General features: G+C 45.7%; 1 protein-coding gene across 8 annotated transcripts in view; it reads left to right on the top strand.

Moving 5' to 3' along the window:
• Positions 1-16,035, top strand: part of ARNT (aryl hydrocarbon receptor nuclear translocator) — a 44,592-nt gene extending 28,557 nt beyond the window's left edge. For 4 of the 8 annotated variants that reach the window (XM_038382652.2, XM_038382651.2, XM_043502332.1 and 1 more), the window contains 10 exons: positions 1,121-1,195; positions 2,055-2,206; positions 4,265-4,375; positions 4,930-5,005; positions 5,580-5,703; positions 6,400-6,499; positions 7,395-7,545; positions 9,328-9,487; positions 10,143-10,291; positions 11,080-16,035. In XM_038382652.2, the coding sequence (XP_038238580.1) occupies positions 1,121-1,195; positions 2,055-2,206; positions 4,265-4,375; positions 4,930-5,005; positions 5,580-5,703; positions 6,400-6,499; positions 7,395-7,545; positions 9,328-9,487; positions 10,143-10,291; positions 11,080-11,169 (1,188 nt within the window). In that variant the 3' untranslated portion in view covers positions 11,170-16,035. The remainder of the gene's footprint in view (positions 1-1,120; positions 1,196-2,054; positions 2,207-4,264; positions 4,376-4,929; positions 5,006-5,579; positions 5,704-6,399; positions 6,500-7,394; positions 7,546-9,327; positions 9,488-10,142; positions 10,292-11,079) is intronic. The other 4 variants (XM_043502329.1, XM_043502327.1, XM_043502330.1 and 1 more) reach the window with 1 other exon arrangement.
• Positions 16,036-16,195: the final 160 nt, after the last annotated feature.

Raw genomic sequence — 16,195 nt, 5'->3', positions numbered from 1 at the left:
GCTTGGTGGTGGCAGCATACTGTTCAAGGACAAGGCAAAGTTTGTATCTTGGAAGTTTTTAACTTAAGCTGGTAAGAATAAGCTTAGGGGGGGTCTTTCATGTGGGTCCCCACATCCGTACTCTAGAGTTCAGAGTGGGGAAGGAATCCTGGCACATGGTATGCCCACACCTTGAATGCTGAGTGCAGTTCTGGTCACCCCATCTCAAAAAATATACATTAGAAATGCGAAAACTACAGAGAAGGGCAACAAAAATGATGCCAGGGTGTGGAACAGCTTCTGTATGAGGCGAAATTAAAAAGACTAGGATTATTCATCTTGGAAAAGAGGCGACTAAAGCGGGATAGGACGGAGGTCTGTAAAATCATGACTGGTGTGGAGAAAGTGAAGAAGGAAGTGTTACTGAGCTCTTCGTGTAACACAAGAACTGGGGTCACCCGATGAAATTAATAGGCAGCAGATTTAAAACAAAGGAAGTATTTCTTCACACAATGCTCAGTCAGCCTGTGGAACTCATTGCCAGGGGATGTTGTGAAGGCCAAAACTATAACTGAATTCAAAAGAAGAATTAGGAGGATAGGTCCATCAATGGTTATTAGCCAAGACAGTCAAGGATGCAATCCCATGCTCTGGGTGTCCCTAAGCGTCTGATTGCTAGAGTCTGAGACTACCAGGGGATGGATCCCTCCATAATGGTTCTGTTCTGTTCATTCCCTTTGAAGCATTTGGCATTGGCCATTGTCATAAGACAGGATTCTGGGCTAGATGGAGCATTGGGCTGACCCAGTGTGGCCATTCTGATGTTCTTGTGTAACACAGATCAGTGGAGGGAGGTGGATCTGGCATATATTTAGAGCAAATTTGATTAAAGCAAGGTCTTTGACTCCACTTTTGAGTTACAAATTAAACATCAGGGTCAACTGCTGTGGTGCTGTGTTTTGTAAAAGTGCATCAATTCCTAAAATAGGTGGATGTCCTGATGTTTTTGTCCCAGAGAGTCGTATGGGGGAGTTGTAAGCATTAGTCGAAAGTGGAGCATTCGAGCTGGCCGAAAGCAGGGAGTTTGCTTATTAAGTGAAGACTTTTTTTCTTTTTCTTTTCCTTTCCTCTTCAAAATTAGGAACTCTTGGGGAAAGACATTGTGGATTTCTGCCACCCGGAAGACCAACAGCTTTTGCGAGACAGCTTTCAGCAGGTAATATATTTAGCCACTGTGGCTGCTTACAACTTGATCTGCATCGCAGGTTGTAAACCAATTTTTCTATTGGCCGTCGGCTGTGCAGTGGAACTAAACTGGTTTAGATTTTTATCAAGGCAGGAATCACACCTCACTGGCCTTAAATTTCTCAGTTACTGAGTAGCATACATTTGAATAGATTATTAAACACAGGAGAACTTGCTAACATGCAAAATGAAACTGGGTGGGTTTGCGTGTCTAATTTATTTTTGAATTCCTCCTTTTGCTGCTAGTTGTCTGAGACCAGAGATGTGAGTACAAAGTCTTGACATCAAGGCCATGCTTCATGGCTGTGTTCTAACACCAGTTCATCTGCCTTGCCATGCATAAGGTGCCCGAACTTTAAATGGATGTGGCTTGCTGGCTCTCTTGATGTTACTCTCTCCTCTGAGGGTGCTTGACTTGACAGGGCAGGAAAGACTCCACTACTGATGATTCTGAAAAGCGGCTCATCATTCATTTGACCCAATAGTAAGAATTATAAACAGCGGACAATCTTTGGTTGCTGGAGAAATTAACTTTTTTGTTGTTGTTTTCATATATTCCATTGCTGGAAAGAACATTAATTGAAGGCATAAGAAAATGCTACATTTCACTCCCATATCCTCATCCTGGGAAGTCAGACCATTGGAGGAATATTAAGAGTTTAAAAGAATAGAGTAGTTGTATTGTGACAGGAAAGCAAGGTACAATATTATAGCCTATTGACAAATAATGCCATAGTCAGCTGCTAGCAGGGTGGGTGTTTGCTTATAAACAACACTGTTCTCAAACGTCTTTTTTATCAGGTATTACTGATGGCATTAAATTTTTCTAGGTGGTGAAGTTAAAAGGCCAGGTTCTGTCAGTCATGTTCCGATTCCGGTCCAAAAACCGTGAATGGCTCTGGATGAGAACCAGCTCCTTTACCTTCCAGAACCCCTACTCAGATGAGATTGAGTACATCATCTGTACCAACACCAACGTTAAGTATGTACATGGCAATGGCTTTCAATCCATGAGCACTTTCAGCGATAGCATATGCACTTTGCCTGATCTAGTCCCTCCCAGTATGACCAGCTACACAGACCGGATGCTTTACGAGCTCGGGTTCTCCCACCATCACCCCCTCTTTCTCCTTCCTCTCCCCCCACTCCCGCAAGCTTCTGTGCTTTCTTTAAAAAAAATCACTAACTACACTGGGCAGTATCCTGACAGTGGTGTAGTGTGTGCTATGAAACGCTTTTAATATGCATAACATGGAATTCTTTTGGATGCTCAGTTGGGAGTTTAGCGAGCTGTCAAAATTCAGTTGTTTAACTCCTTAACTTGCTGGTGGTGCATGGACTCTTCAGGCTGTTTATCTGCATTTGGAGTGTTATTACTAGGACAGTGTATTTTAATGTAGCACTTGGCTTCCGTGGCAGCAGGAGGAGGCATGGATAGGTTTGGGGGCTGGATTTGCTTGAATGTGAGCAGGAAAATCCTCAGCTGACACTAGAAAGTAAATATTGACTTTGGTGTTGTCTCCTTGCTTCAGTAGCTCATCCTAGAGTCAGGAAAGAATCTCCCCTAATTGTGACACTGCAGTAAAAATTGTGCTCTCTCTCTTACTATCTTCACAACCCACCACCCGTTCCCTTCTTGGCCATCATGGTGGCATGGCAATACTGTTCCATAGTTTTTCCACTGAATGCATCTGATGAAGTGAGCTGTAGCTCATGAAAGCTTATGCTCAAATAAATTTTAGTCTCTAAGGTGCCACAAGTCCTCCTTTTCCTTTTGCGAATACAGACTAACATGGCTGCTACTCTGAAACATGTGCCATAGTTGGCTTTCCATTGTGGATAGTCAAGGGATGCTGCCTCTTCCTAGGGGGAGCACGAGGCTCTTTATACAGGCCTGGCACTTGAGATCCTGGGCGGGAACGCTCAAGTCTGGCAGGCACGATTCTTGTAGTTGCAGAGCTAGCATTAGCCTTAAAGGACATCTGCCCAGCTGGACAAGAGGCAAGCCAGGCCAGCTGAGTTGGATGTTCAGGGTCCCTTCTGGACCTTTCTCAATCACGCTGTACAGTCAGCAGTGCACCTTATCCACTCACCAGTAGGAGAAACCCAGTTTAATCAGACTCCCTTAAAAAGATTCAGAGCAATATTAATCCAGTCCCTCTAGAGACTTCCCTTTGTTTCTAGACCACCATGGTATAAGAATAGGGTAAGGATCCAAGAATCTGTATTCTAATCAAGCCTCTGATGTGCACTTAGCTTTTCCTGGCATTAGAGGCATCTCTTTGACTGTATTCTCTCCTCCTCTTATTCAGTCCACATAAATCCATTCCCATTTCCATACTCCAGCTTCCAAATATACCACGCAAGTTCAGACCAGAAAAGCACAGCTGTGCATCAGATAGCAAATGGTGCACTCCAGCTGCCTGGCTTTTCGCTAAGTGCACTGTGCTTAGTTTTATTTTTCACAGACCCAAGTACTCTCTGCTGGGCAGAAGCAACAGCATTTAAAACACATGTTGAGATGTATCAGATTTTTCTACCTTATGGGAAAGCTTGTTAAAGTTGAGTTACATTCCCCTATACAGACTTCACGACTAGACAGAAGCGGAGCCCAGAGGATATTTCCAGGGTTTATATTTGGGTTAACAGTGGCCCCTTACTGAGGGCATCCTGCTCGATCCATGATTTATTTACTGACTCAAATGGTAAGTCATGTATGCTTTAGACAACCTTGGGAGTGCTGATTATTTGAGATGTATCTAAGACTGGTGAGGCTTCCAGTGTACACAAATTTAATAGCTTTACTTCCTGTTGCGTATCTTGGGGGGACTAGTGCACTTTGGATCCTAGATGTGTATCCCATTAGATGTCTGATCTAAAGGCCGTTGAAGTTTGAGGATCATTACATTGACTTCATTGGGCTTTTGCAAAGACGAGGCTCTCGGACCTACGACTGAACCAAAAAAGGCAAATTTTAAAGGACAGTAACTGACATTTGTACCGTTCCTTTTCTCTCTCCCTTTTTTTAAACAACATTAAGGAACTCAAGCCAGGAGTCTCGGCCTGCTGTGTCTAACTCGATGCAGCGGCCACAGCAAGGACAAAACGTCAGCCTTCCCCTGGACATGGGCACAGCTCAGCTGGCGTCAAGGTGAGTGGATTCTACCGTGCCTTTAACTTTGGTCATCTCCCCTCTCTTCCCTTACCTGGCCACCTTATTTTTATAGGCCTGTCAGTTCTCTCTTCTCACCCCTACTTTGCTCTTTGCCAGAGGAGCAGACATTCTAGGGTTAAATGTCTGAGTCAAGAGCTCCAAAATATTTATTACAGCAATCAGCTGACCTAGTTAAGTAGCAAGGCTAATGCTGAACTGGCAATTTTTCAATGAGCGGAAAAGAATAGCTGATCTGCTGGAGTCCAGTGGGCCAGGCAGGAGATTGATTGCTTACAAGAGAGTTGAATCGTTGATGCTGTGAGCCTCTGTCGCAGAAACTTCTTTTGCAGGGTGGCATCTTAATTGGGTTGTGCTGGAAAATATTGGGTTTTGATGGGGGTTGAGGATAGGCAGAATCTCCAGTAGCTCTGTAGCAGTCCTGCTTGCTTGTGTGGAGACACTCCAATTCCTGGCTGCTGGTGGGTCAGGGCTTAGTTAGCTTGGTGGTTTTTAGCAGACCCAGTTCTTATTACATTCATGTTCTATTTTAGGCAGCAGCAGCCACAACAGACGGAGATGGAAGTGGTCCCAGGAAGAGAGAGTCTGTCTAGTTACGACCACTCGCAGGTAAATCAGCAGGGATCTGGATGGTCTTTGTTTTGTGTGTTGTGATCTGTCCCTGACTGTAGATGAAAACTGGCCCATATAGCAGTTACTTGAGAGCACCATATGGGAGTCTGAGTTTCTGGGTTTCACTGGAGCCCATGTTGTGACTTTCTGAGAAGACAGAGTTGGCCCTGCCACCTGCCCTGCATGAGTAGCGTCCTCATCTCTCCATCAGGTGTGCTGGCACAGCCTCTCCTGCAGGGCAGGGCAAAGCTGCCTCCAGAATTCTGAGCCCACTGGTGCTCAGTTCCTTTGCTTAGGGTGCCCATGTCCCCCAAGAACTGCCTCGTGCACCCCCCCATTCTTGAGCTGTTGTCAATACACTCAGCACCATCAGTCTGGAAAAATTCAAGTGGATATTGAGACTGCGCTAAAGCACCTTGCAGACCAAGGTGTGTGTAAAAAGCCAGGCAACAAATGCTGCCTGCTCTTTATCATAGACAGTAGGTTCCTAAGTGGCTTCCTTTGTAACCTCAGAGACATCTCTGTTTTGCCTACTGGTTGCTTGTGCTTGTATCTCCCTCCTGTGATCCAGGTTTCTGTCCAGCCTGTGACTGCTGCTGGCCCAGAACGCAGCAAACCACTGGAAAAAGCGGAAGCTCTGTTTAGTCAGGAGAGGGACCCGCGGTTCAGTGAAATCTACTCCAATATCAGTACAGGTAGGGATTGTGCTGTGAGAGGTTGCTGAGTTAGCCTGGACGTTCAGTTGACTCTGTTCCTCGATCTCGGTCCTGGCTCAGTATCCTCACTTATTCTGTTTAAATGAATCTAGTGCTAGGGACAGGTGCTGAAGTGACAGTGGAGAGGGAAGTCCCTTCTCTTGCAGAACAGGAATGTCTCGGGCACCCCACTCACCCACCAGTCTGCCTCTAACCTTTTCCCTCTGATTGCTGCCTTCCCACTGGTGCCTGCCTGACTGCAGTCAGCATCTTGGCAATGCTTCAGGGGAGGGCAGCAAGGGCAGTCTTTGGACCTACACCTTGAACCAAGTTTCCCAGGTCTGGGATCTCCTCATAACCCCTTCTGCCTATCCCAGGAGAGCAGATTTGTTTTCTGTGACTCTGAACAGACAACAGTGAACGTCCTAAGCCCCAAAAAGATCTTAAGGCAAAGCTTATTAGAAAATTGAGAGGAAATCAAATTAAATAAGTTGTTATGGAACCACCTGCAGTCTGAGTCTGGGTAATGTCTGTAACAAGATTGCCCCTTATCTAGCCAAGGTGCTTAAGCCAAAGAATCAAACTTGACATGGAGCGCTCAGGTGTTTAGCTCCCTTGCTAATAGCCTTTGTCTTGGCCTCCCTCCATCAGCATTGCCTTGTCATGGGCTCTAACCTGTTTGCCTTTCTTTCACAGATCAGAGTAAAGCCATTCCTGCCAGCACAGTGCCGGCTAATCAGCCACTCTTTCCCCAGGGAAACACTTTCACTCCTGCGCGGCCCGCCGAAAGTTTCAGGTGAAGTTGGCTCACTGGATGGGGGCGGGTTGCTGTGAATTGTATCTTTCTCTTTGTATTCTGTCTGTCCAGGCTTAGTTTTCTGGAGGGGCAACAGAAGAAACGAAGGGTGACAGTGCTTTGTGGTGTCTTGCTGCTGCTGAAAGATAATTGGACTGTTATAACCATCCAGAATGAACACTCTGTTGCCCTAAAGGGGACTCTCCCATGCACCAGAATTGACTGTTTGTTGCAAGCGCTGGATCATATCACAATGAAATATGCCTGCAGTTCTTAAAATGCAAGTTTAAACCAAAACCCTAGGAAATATTTGCATGTGCCAGGGTATCCCTAGTACTCAGACACCATTGTCTTTTCGTTCATTGAAACCATTTGCTTTTGCATGTTTGCTTATATTAATTGCCTGCCAGACAGTAGCTAGACACTGGTGGAAATATTACTACAAATGGACAGACAGCAGAGGCAGATGTGCATGCTCCGTCACATCATCTCCAAGTTTAGGCTAGCATCTTGTTTTGTAATTGAGGTCTCTAAATTGTGTGGTTTCAGAGTAGCAGCCGTGTTAGTCTGTATTCGCAAAAAGAAAAGGAGGACTTGTGGCACCTTAGAGACTAACAAATTTATTTGAGCATAAGCTTTCGTGAGTTACAGCTCACTTCATCGGATGCATCCGATGAAGTGAGCTGTAGCTCACGAAAGCTTATGCTCAAATAAATTTTAATCTCTAAGGTGCCACAAGTACTCCTTTTCTTTTTTCTAAATTGTGTGGGCACTGTAGATTATCTCCAGATGCATAGTGCCTGTTTGCCTATGCTTGTAATGCCTCGTAAGGCACATCTAATGGTAATTGTTAAATCTGGGCTAACTCTTTAAAGCATATTCTCTTCTTTTCTAGGAGCAGTAGCATGGTACCCCCTGTCAACATCATCCAGCAGCAGCCTGCTTCAGCAGGCCAGATTTTAGCACAGATTTCTCGCCACTCCAATACCACTCCAGTCACTGCAACCAACTGGGTGTCGGCGACACGACCGTCATTCACGGCACAGGTAATATTTCTTAGAAGGCCCAGGAGCACTTTCCCAAGGGGTACAGGTTTGCCACAAACACACACCTCGCTGTCATGAGAATTGCTCTTTCGTTAGCTGCGTGTAGTAATAAAGTGCTCCGATGGGATTGACTTCGGAATAGCAGAATGATGGAGAAATTTCTCTGGCAAGTGGAGTAGGTCGTATTGGATGCATTCAACAACTCCAGTTTGACAGCGATCGCCATCTCTTAATACAGGAACTCCTCACTTAACATTGTAGTTATGTTCCTGAAAAATGCGACTTTAAGCAAAATGATGTTAAGCGAATGTGATTTCCCCACAAGACATTAATGTAAATGAGGGGATTAAGTTCCAGGGAAACTTTTTTCACCAGACAAGACTATATATATATTTTAAACAAACAATTTAATACTGGTGCACAGTGATGATGAATGTGAAGCTTGGTTGAGGTGGAGGAGTCAGAGGGTGGGATATTTCCCAGGGAATGCCTTACTGCTAAATGATGAACTAGCAATTGGCTGAGGCCCTCAAGGGTTAACTCTCACACTCTACAAGGCAGCAGGAAAGGAGGGAGGGCAGACAAAGATGCACAGATGTGCATTTCCTCTAAGTATGAAGAGGGGTCAGAAGTACACTGCCTTGTTAATTGACTGCAGCTGTTGCCTAAGGCAGCAGCTTCCTTGGTCAGTGTGTCCCCCCTGCTCTATGGAAGATGGGGTAAGCGGGGGTGCAGGAACAGAGGGGAGGGGGATTCCCTGACATTAGCCTCCCTCTTCTTTCCCTCCCCCCCCACACACACAGCAAGCAGGAGTCTGGGGAGCAGCTCTGAGGCAGAGGGCGGGAGCAGCACATGGCAGTGGGGGAAGGGACAGCTGAACTGCTGGCAATTGCTAGCCTGCTGAGCAGCTGCTGCACAGGGAACTTAGGGGAGTGGGGAGCTGATGGGGGGCTGCCGGTCCACCCTGGTTCCAACCACCCACCAGCTAGCGCCAACAGGCTGCTCTTCCTGCAAGCAGTGGACAAAGCAGGAGGCTGCCAAACGATGTTAGAAGGGAGCATTGCACAACTTTAAGTGAGCATGTTCCCTAATTGATCAGCAATGTAACAACGTTAACCGGGACGACTTTAAATGAGGAGTTCCTGTAGCTGAAATCCCAGCAGCTGCTTGTGTGAATTGGTCCAGATCCTTTTCTAAGGAGACAAGTGTTCAACCTCCACCCTGAAAAAGATTGCTCTATCATTGCACCGAACTGGGGCCCCTCTGGCACAATCAGCAGTAAGAGTAGCTCTCGTCTGGGCAGGAGACAACCTCATCAGGGGCTGGTCCCAGACGGGAATGAACGCCCCCGAGGAACGAAGGTCCATCCTAAACCTCCCCCTCTTTCTGCTCCAAGGGCATGGTGCTCTTCTCTGACCTGGCCTTTCCTGTTAGATAAATGCACAGTGACAGGTATATTTATAAAAAACAAAAGAAACCCCCTATTAAACCAAGGCACTTCACTGTACATCCTTCTCCCTTTGGGGAGAGAACAGATATGCGACAGGTGTGTAGTCCTGTTGTTTAATGCATGGCTGGAAGGTGCTAAGGTACTAGAGAGAGTTCCTCCAGGTGCAGGGCTGGGGCAGATTGGCAGGGAGAAGCTTGCAATGCACATGCTGTACCTTCTTCGTAGATAGGGAATGTCGGTCACCAGAGCTGGGTCAGTCCAGCACCCTGCGCCGTTTTCAGATTAGGAGTAGCATAAATACAGCATTTACTTCTCTCTCGTTGCTGTTCTAGCAAGTGGCTTCCCAGACCGCAAAGACTCGGTCCCCTTCATTTGGAATGGGGAGTTTCCAAGGCACCCCTTCCTCTTTCAGTCCAATGTCAACACCTGGTTCCACAGCTTCTCCAGGCGGGGCTGCTTATCCACCCCTTGCCAACCGCAGCACTGGCTTTGGTAAGTGTCCTTCACATCACATAGGGAATATAAGTAGGGTCTTGCTGGGGACGTGGGTCCAGGATTAAAATCTCCTTTAAAGAGAGGCTTGTTTGGATTTGTGCTTCAAGATAGAGGTAGGGCCAAATTTGGGCCAGGTGCAGGCAGATGCATCTCCCCAGGTCCTTTTTCTGTTTTTTGTAAAAATGTCATGGGGTGCTCTACTAGTGTTACTTCTAAACCTGAATTCTGGCCTCTCCTCTCCCCCAGCTGTCCTGCTGAACAAGGGATGACTTGAACCAGAGACACTCCCTACAGCTGCAGCATTGGGCGGGGAGGGGGGAAGATAGAAGGGACTCCTAAAAATTCAGAGGTTGGTTAGAGTTGGAAGGCACCTCTTGAATCCCATTGTCCTGATCTTTCCAGAAATTCAGTTCAGTTCAGAGCTGGTTGGACAGTATCAGGGATGGATCCTTCATATTGCAGGATCAGATTACCCTTGCTGCTATGTGGCTGGGCACTGGAAGCCCTCTACATGTTGTTTGCCATACTAAGTTGTCCGGCTGAAGCAATACCATTGACCAGCCAGGTCTTGTATTTACTGACCCTTTAAAGGCTCTTGGGTAGAGACTCTTCTGTGGACGCCACTCGCTGACCTTGCTCCTCTGTTAAACAGCCACTGAAACGGGGCAGACCCCAGCCCAGTTCCAGACACGGACAGCGGAAGGAGTTGGCATGTGGCCTCAGTGGCCAGGACAACACCTCGGGCGGAGTTCTGGGGAGCAGCATGTCCAGCAGCAGCCGAGCCAGCCTGAAGTCTTCCCAGTAAGATTGCATTTTTGTAACCCATTGAGGGAGGGCTGTAAATCCTGCGGGAACGTAAGGGCTTGGTTTACAAAAGTGCAGGAAGTTGGCTAGAGTGCAAGCGCCTTGGCCAGCATGATGTGAAAGCTGTAATAAGCCTACGTGGGGCTGGATTGCCGGGGAGGAACTGGTCAAGGGATCTGGAGCTGTTCACTTCTATTAGGTAGCTGGTTTGAATCTGGCTGAGTTTGGGATCCTAGCAGGGCCTGACTTGTTCCAGTGGACAGGAGTCCACTTCACCCAGCGCCACCAGAATGGCTCGAATCATCAGTCTCGGAGGTACAAAAGTGGCCGCAGACTGACCTCCCCTCTGAGGCGTTTTGTCCATAAGTGGGCTAAGGCCTCCTGGCGGGGCGCTGTGCAGAGCTTGTGCTGCTGCCTGGACTGGGCCTGCTCTGTGGAGAGAAGAAACAGCTGGGTTTGCAAAACAAAATACAGTCCTGTAATGACTGTTCCGCAGGGTTCCTCTGCATTGTGCCCTCCACAGGGTCCAGGTGTCAGCTTCAGCCCCCAGGGTCATGTGGCTACAGTGAGTCACTGATCGTTTGAGAAATACAGCTGGTATCTAGACTCTGAAAGGCAGGTGGAATGTGTTTGCAGGAATCTTTAGTCTGTAAGCTCTTTGGGGAAGGGAGTATCTGTTCTGTTTTTGTACAGCTCCTAGCACAGTGGGGCCTTAGTCCATGATGGGGACTCCAGCTCCTACATGTGACTACAGGACAGATACAAAACTTATTTTGTTCTTACAGGACATGCTGTCAATGCTGGGAGACCAGGGAACCAACTACAACAATGAAGAATTCCCAGACTTAAATATGTTCCCTGCCTTTTCAGAATAAAAACAAAACAAAAAACCGAAACCCCCTCACAAATTTTATATAAATATCTATGTGTAAAGGAAAAAGCACCTACGTCTCTTTTCTCAGACTCCTGAACTTTCTAAACACTTCCTACTTTCTGGAGGTGGAAACTTCCAACCAAGAATCCAGAATGGACAGCTTGTACCGAAGGACGAGGCAGGGTCTTTACAGTGCTGCCAGCCCTGCGTGGAAGATGCAAGGGATTGTTCATCAGGCAGCTTCAGGACTCGTGAAGCATTGGAGAGTGCAGGAGAGAAACTCCCACAGACTGCGGGATGCATGCAAGAGGCTTACTCTGTGCACTGGGTTGGGCGGAGAGGCTCCTGGCTCCTTCAGCAAGCACCTCCCAAAGCTCAAGAGGTGCTTTTTAAAAATGTCAGTCTTCTATCCCGTGACTTTTTAAAGACTTGTAACTGTGCTGAAATGTTGGAACCTTTTCCCAAATGTTACCCTAGGATCTAGTTATAAAGGGTTAACACACGCTGGGGATTACAAATCCTTCTTGGTTTACCCAGCCTGTCTCATTGGGACTGCAGGTCACCTCAGCAAGGAAGCTTTTGTCTCATCTCTCTGGAGAGGAAAGAGTAAGGTTATTACTGGCTCCCCGGCTTGTGATCGGGTTGTGTTTGGTGAGAAGCTTCCATGTGCACGGGAGCTTAGCTTTGGAAGAACGTGTTTGTTTGAAATCCCATCTCTCTTCCATAAACAGTGCAATTAATATGGGTATTTTAGTTAGCATGACCTATAAACGTGGATTTTTCATTCATTTAAAGATGGGAAAATAATGAGCCATAAAGTGTTAAATAATCATATGTAGCTTTTCTTTCTAGATGCACCGGTCCACAACTGATGGCTTCAGTGCTGCCATAAACCAGTGTTAAACGGGTTTTCAGTGAGTGTCTCTATTAAGAATAACATGGCACTTTTAGTGCAACTTTTACCATTTTTATCTCCTTTCCCACAACCTCCATTTCTGAGTTGTAGGCCCAGCTCCTGTTGGAAACAGACTCTTCTGCCTGTCTAGCTTCTGGGTAAGGGATCTGGTAAATAGCCAAGAGTTGTGCTTTTCACTCAGCTATCAAAGTGGCAATCTCCAGTCTGATGTTCACTGATCCCTTAAAGAACTTCTTACTGCCAGGTGCTGATTTATTGCCAAAATACAAAATGGAGGAAAGCGAGACAGGTATTTAACTTAAAGATTCAAGCCTTGTGTTAGAATTTTCTGGCACCTTCCCTGGAAAACTTGTGGCAAACTTCACACTCCCTCCTGGCCCTGTTTTTTAAAAAGTGATGATGAATCCAGTACCCATGTCAAGAGTTTGCTGCTTGGATTCAGTAGGTGGGTCTGTCTGTTGTTGGGTTCAGCACTTGGAAACCAACTCTCCAATGCTGTGGTAGAAAAACAGAATCTTTCCTGAAAAGGGAAATCTGTTTTTCTTCAGGATTACATCTGTTGGAAGCTGGTCTCGTTCCTTTAAAGCATGCACGCTGCGCCACGTTAAGTGAGATTAGGGATGCTGACCTCCTGGAATGCCCTGGGGTGACCATCCTTCAGCCAGTAAGGTCAGAGCTGGACAAATAATGGAATTTCCACTGGTTGGCAATTTTGCAAAAGTAAAGAAGAAATTTGGCTGGGTTAAATTTACGATTTCATTTTGATTGTGAGCATTTTCAAGTTTCGGGTTTTTTTAAAAAAAAAAATCAAAGGAAATTTTGAAACAAAGTTCTTTCAAACAAACGTTTCAACGTTTTAAATAAAATCAAGACAGACACTGAATTTTGTCATAAACAAAACAGAACTGAACACAAATTCAAAGTGTTTCATTGGTGCAGGATCTGCATTTTTCCACAGTTTTGTGCAAAAAATTTTGCCTAGCTCTAATGGCAAGATTGTCAAAAGGAAGGGTGTGGTCTTTGTCTGGAATAGTAGATCTTGGAGCAGTGTTGAGGACGACCCTTTGTCAGCTCACATATACCCTTCAAAGAGCAGATTTCCCAGATTTGTAGGGCAGGTGACCTCTGTCTGTGGAAGTATTGGGGCAAAACACATTTGTGTGAATAACTGTTGTAAAGTGCAATGAGACGTTTTAATATTTTCTGAACCCTGCCAGAGACGATATTGACACTAGGATTAGAAGAACCTAATTTATACCGTATTCTCATGCTTTCGTTGTTAAAACGAGTGTTCGGACACTAGTGACCTTGGTCAAATCTTCAAAAACTCTGAAGTCCCATTTCAAAAGTGATTCAAATGATTGCTTTTAAAAATGGGACCTGAGCTCCTAAATCACTTTTGAGCTTTTGAAAATTTTACCCATATACTTAATCTGCTCTCTGCTGGGTGGATTATCAGGGTGTTGAGCTGAGCTAACAGCAATAACTGCATTTGGCTCTTCTCTTCAGCTCTGGCCGTTCACCATGTTCCAGATAACTTTATCACTAGCTCATTGGCTGTTGAGCCATGGGGTTTTCTCAGGCTTAGAGCAAATCTGTTTTGTAAAGTTGTAATGTGTTAACACTTCCAGGTATTTGTACTCAGTATGCAAGTGTCTGCTTGTGAGTTAACTTGTATTAACAGGATGGCAGAAGCATGCGTGTGAGAATGACTAGAACTGGCTGTGACATTTCCCAAACGGTAACGCTGTATTCACTTTACCAGTCTCAAAAGGAGAAGGCAGCTCTAGCCTTGAAAATCAGAACGAACCTGTTGTGACAAACGCTCTGAAACTGTGGCCATAAGGAAAAAACCTTGTTTCTACAGAAACCATGTACTGTATGACAGATTTCAGAGTAGCAGCTGTGTTAGTCTGTATTCGCAAAAAGAAAAGGAGTACTTGTGGCACCTTAGAGACTAACAAATTTATTAGAGCATAAGCTTTCGTGAGCTACAGCTCACTTCATCGGATGCATTTGGTAGCTCACGAAAGCTTATGCTCTAATAAATTTGTTAGTCTCTAAGGTGCCACAGGTACTCCTTTTCTTTTCATGTACTGTATGCACACTATTGTAACATGATATTGAAGAGAAACTCAACCTTTTTTTCATTCTACCACTCAAATTTCTCCTGGGGCTTGGCCGGGGGGAGGTTGAGGGGAGAGACCACTTAATAAGGTCAGTTGCTTGGCTTTGTTTTTGCAGTCAGTTCTCTCTAGTGGTGCTCTGATTTCCCATCTCTATGGCAGAGAACAGGGCACATGCATGGTCAGATCAGCTCCTGCTAGCTGGGTAATGACCTTCTCCATCATCACATTCGTAACTCCTGGGTGCTCATATTTGTTTCTTTTTTAGCTAGGCTGCTACCAGCAAGGGGGAGAACTTGGCTCTTAAACAGAGATGATGGCCCTTGCCCAGGGAAACTTGCCACCATGATGGCTTGAGCTCCATCAACCCTGACTTGGGGGAGGACCATTTTCCCCAAGAGGTAGTCCTTGCCCCTCCGTCTTGTTGCTCAGTTGTAGGATGTGCATTGTCCGCAGGGAAAAAAGGACACACTTCACTGACTCAGTGCTGTTGTGTGGGACAAGAGTCCTAGAACCTACCCCTGGCTCCAAGCTCACCGCACCTTAATGCAGTGGGATTCGGGCAGCTCCCTCGCCACCCACTAGACCAGAGGTTCCCAAACTTTTCTTATTGGCTACCCTCTTCTATATCTACCAGCTGCCTGTAAACCTTTACCCTTCTCAACACTGATAATTTGTTCTTAACACTACCTGCCTTGAGCCATCTGTCTATATTTCACTGTTACATACAGATATAATGCAAAGTATACAATGGAAAAAAAAAAAGAAAACCCTAAATTCTGAGCTCAGTTAGATTGGACAATTGCTGAGCAACTGAACCCGCGCTGTACCGTGATTGGAGGCGAGGGCTCTGTATGTCAGTGTGTCTGTGTTCTCACTGGTACATCTTGAAGTTAAATTAACTGCCGTATTTTATATAACACATTCTCAGTTTTAAAGCTTCATCTGAGTAGCCTGGTATGAAAATGCGTAAATAAAATCCACCATTGAACAATTTCTCCCACGTACCCCCAGAGATGTCTTACGTACTCCCAGAGGTACATGTAACATACTTGGGGAACCCCTGCTCCTGACAAACTTTGGTGGTGGTGGGCTTAATTAAGTGTTCCAATACTGCAGTATTGGGGTCCATATAAATACTTTATAGTCTGTAAACCCCAGATTTAAAGGACCCAGTAGGGAGGATTCAGGAGCTCTGGTGGGGCGGCCAGCCGTAACTGGTGGGAAGCCTCTCTCCTCTTAGTGCTCAGACTTCATGGGGTTTGACCCTGCATTCCTTGGAATTAAATCAGTGCAGGGATGAGGCTTTTAAGAGCCTGATCCTGTGAAATCTTACATCCCATGGGAGTGGCTGGTTGTGCTCACCCTCCTGTGGAATGACACTGCGACCCTAGACCTGTAGTATACCCCACGTGCCTGCAGATTATACCACGACCTAACTGAAGCGTCACCTGGTAGCTCAGCTTAGAAACCAAAAAATAGTGCTGTTTTTGCCATGCAGGTGAAAAGGGCTTGCATGAAATTATTGTTGGTTCTTTTCCTTCCTTGCTCTGGATGCAAAGGAGGCACAGAGTCTTATTAAACAAAAAATCCGGTAGTCGAACTGAAAAAAGGTTGACATTAATTCAAGTCCTGTTTTTGATGATCAAATATTTTTGAATGTGAGTATTTTACTGTACAGTTTGGTTGGGGGGGGCGGGGGACGGGAGATGCTAAACGTTTTTTTAAATGTTCTGTACTGAAGGCTTTGTGTTGTGACAGAGGTTGCAAATAATTATATGTAGCAGAGATTTTACAAGAAGATATTTTTTTTTCCTTTTTAAAAGTGTAGTCTGTCTCTTTTCTGCTGGGTGTCTTTTTACAAGTGTTCCACTTGCCTGACTAAACCCATTAGGCTTGCAAGACCTCCATTGGGTGTGCTAATGGCCCTAGATCTAAACGTGCCCTGCAGTCTGAGGAGCCTCCAACCTGACTTTTTTTTTTTT

The sequence above is a fragment of the Dermochelys coriacea genome, chromosome 24 (genome assembly GCF_009764565.3).
Source record: "Dermochelys coriacea isolate rDerCor1 chromosome 24, rDerCor1.pri.v4, whole genome shotgun sequence".
Lineage (NCBI taxonomy): Eukaryota > Metazoa > Chordata > Testudines > Dermochelyidae > Dermochelys > Dermochelys coriacea.
This window is presented reverse-complemented; position numbering and strand designations above follow the sequence as displayed.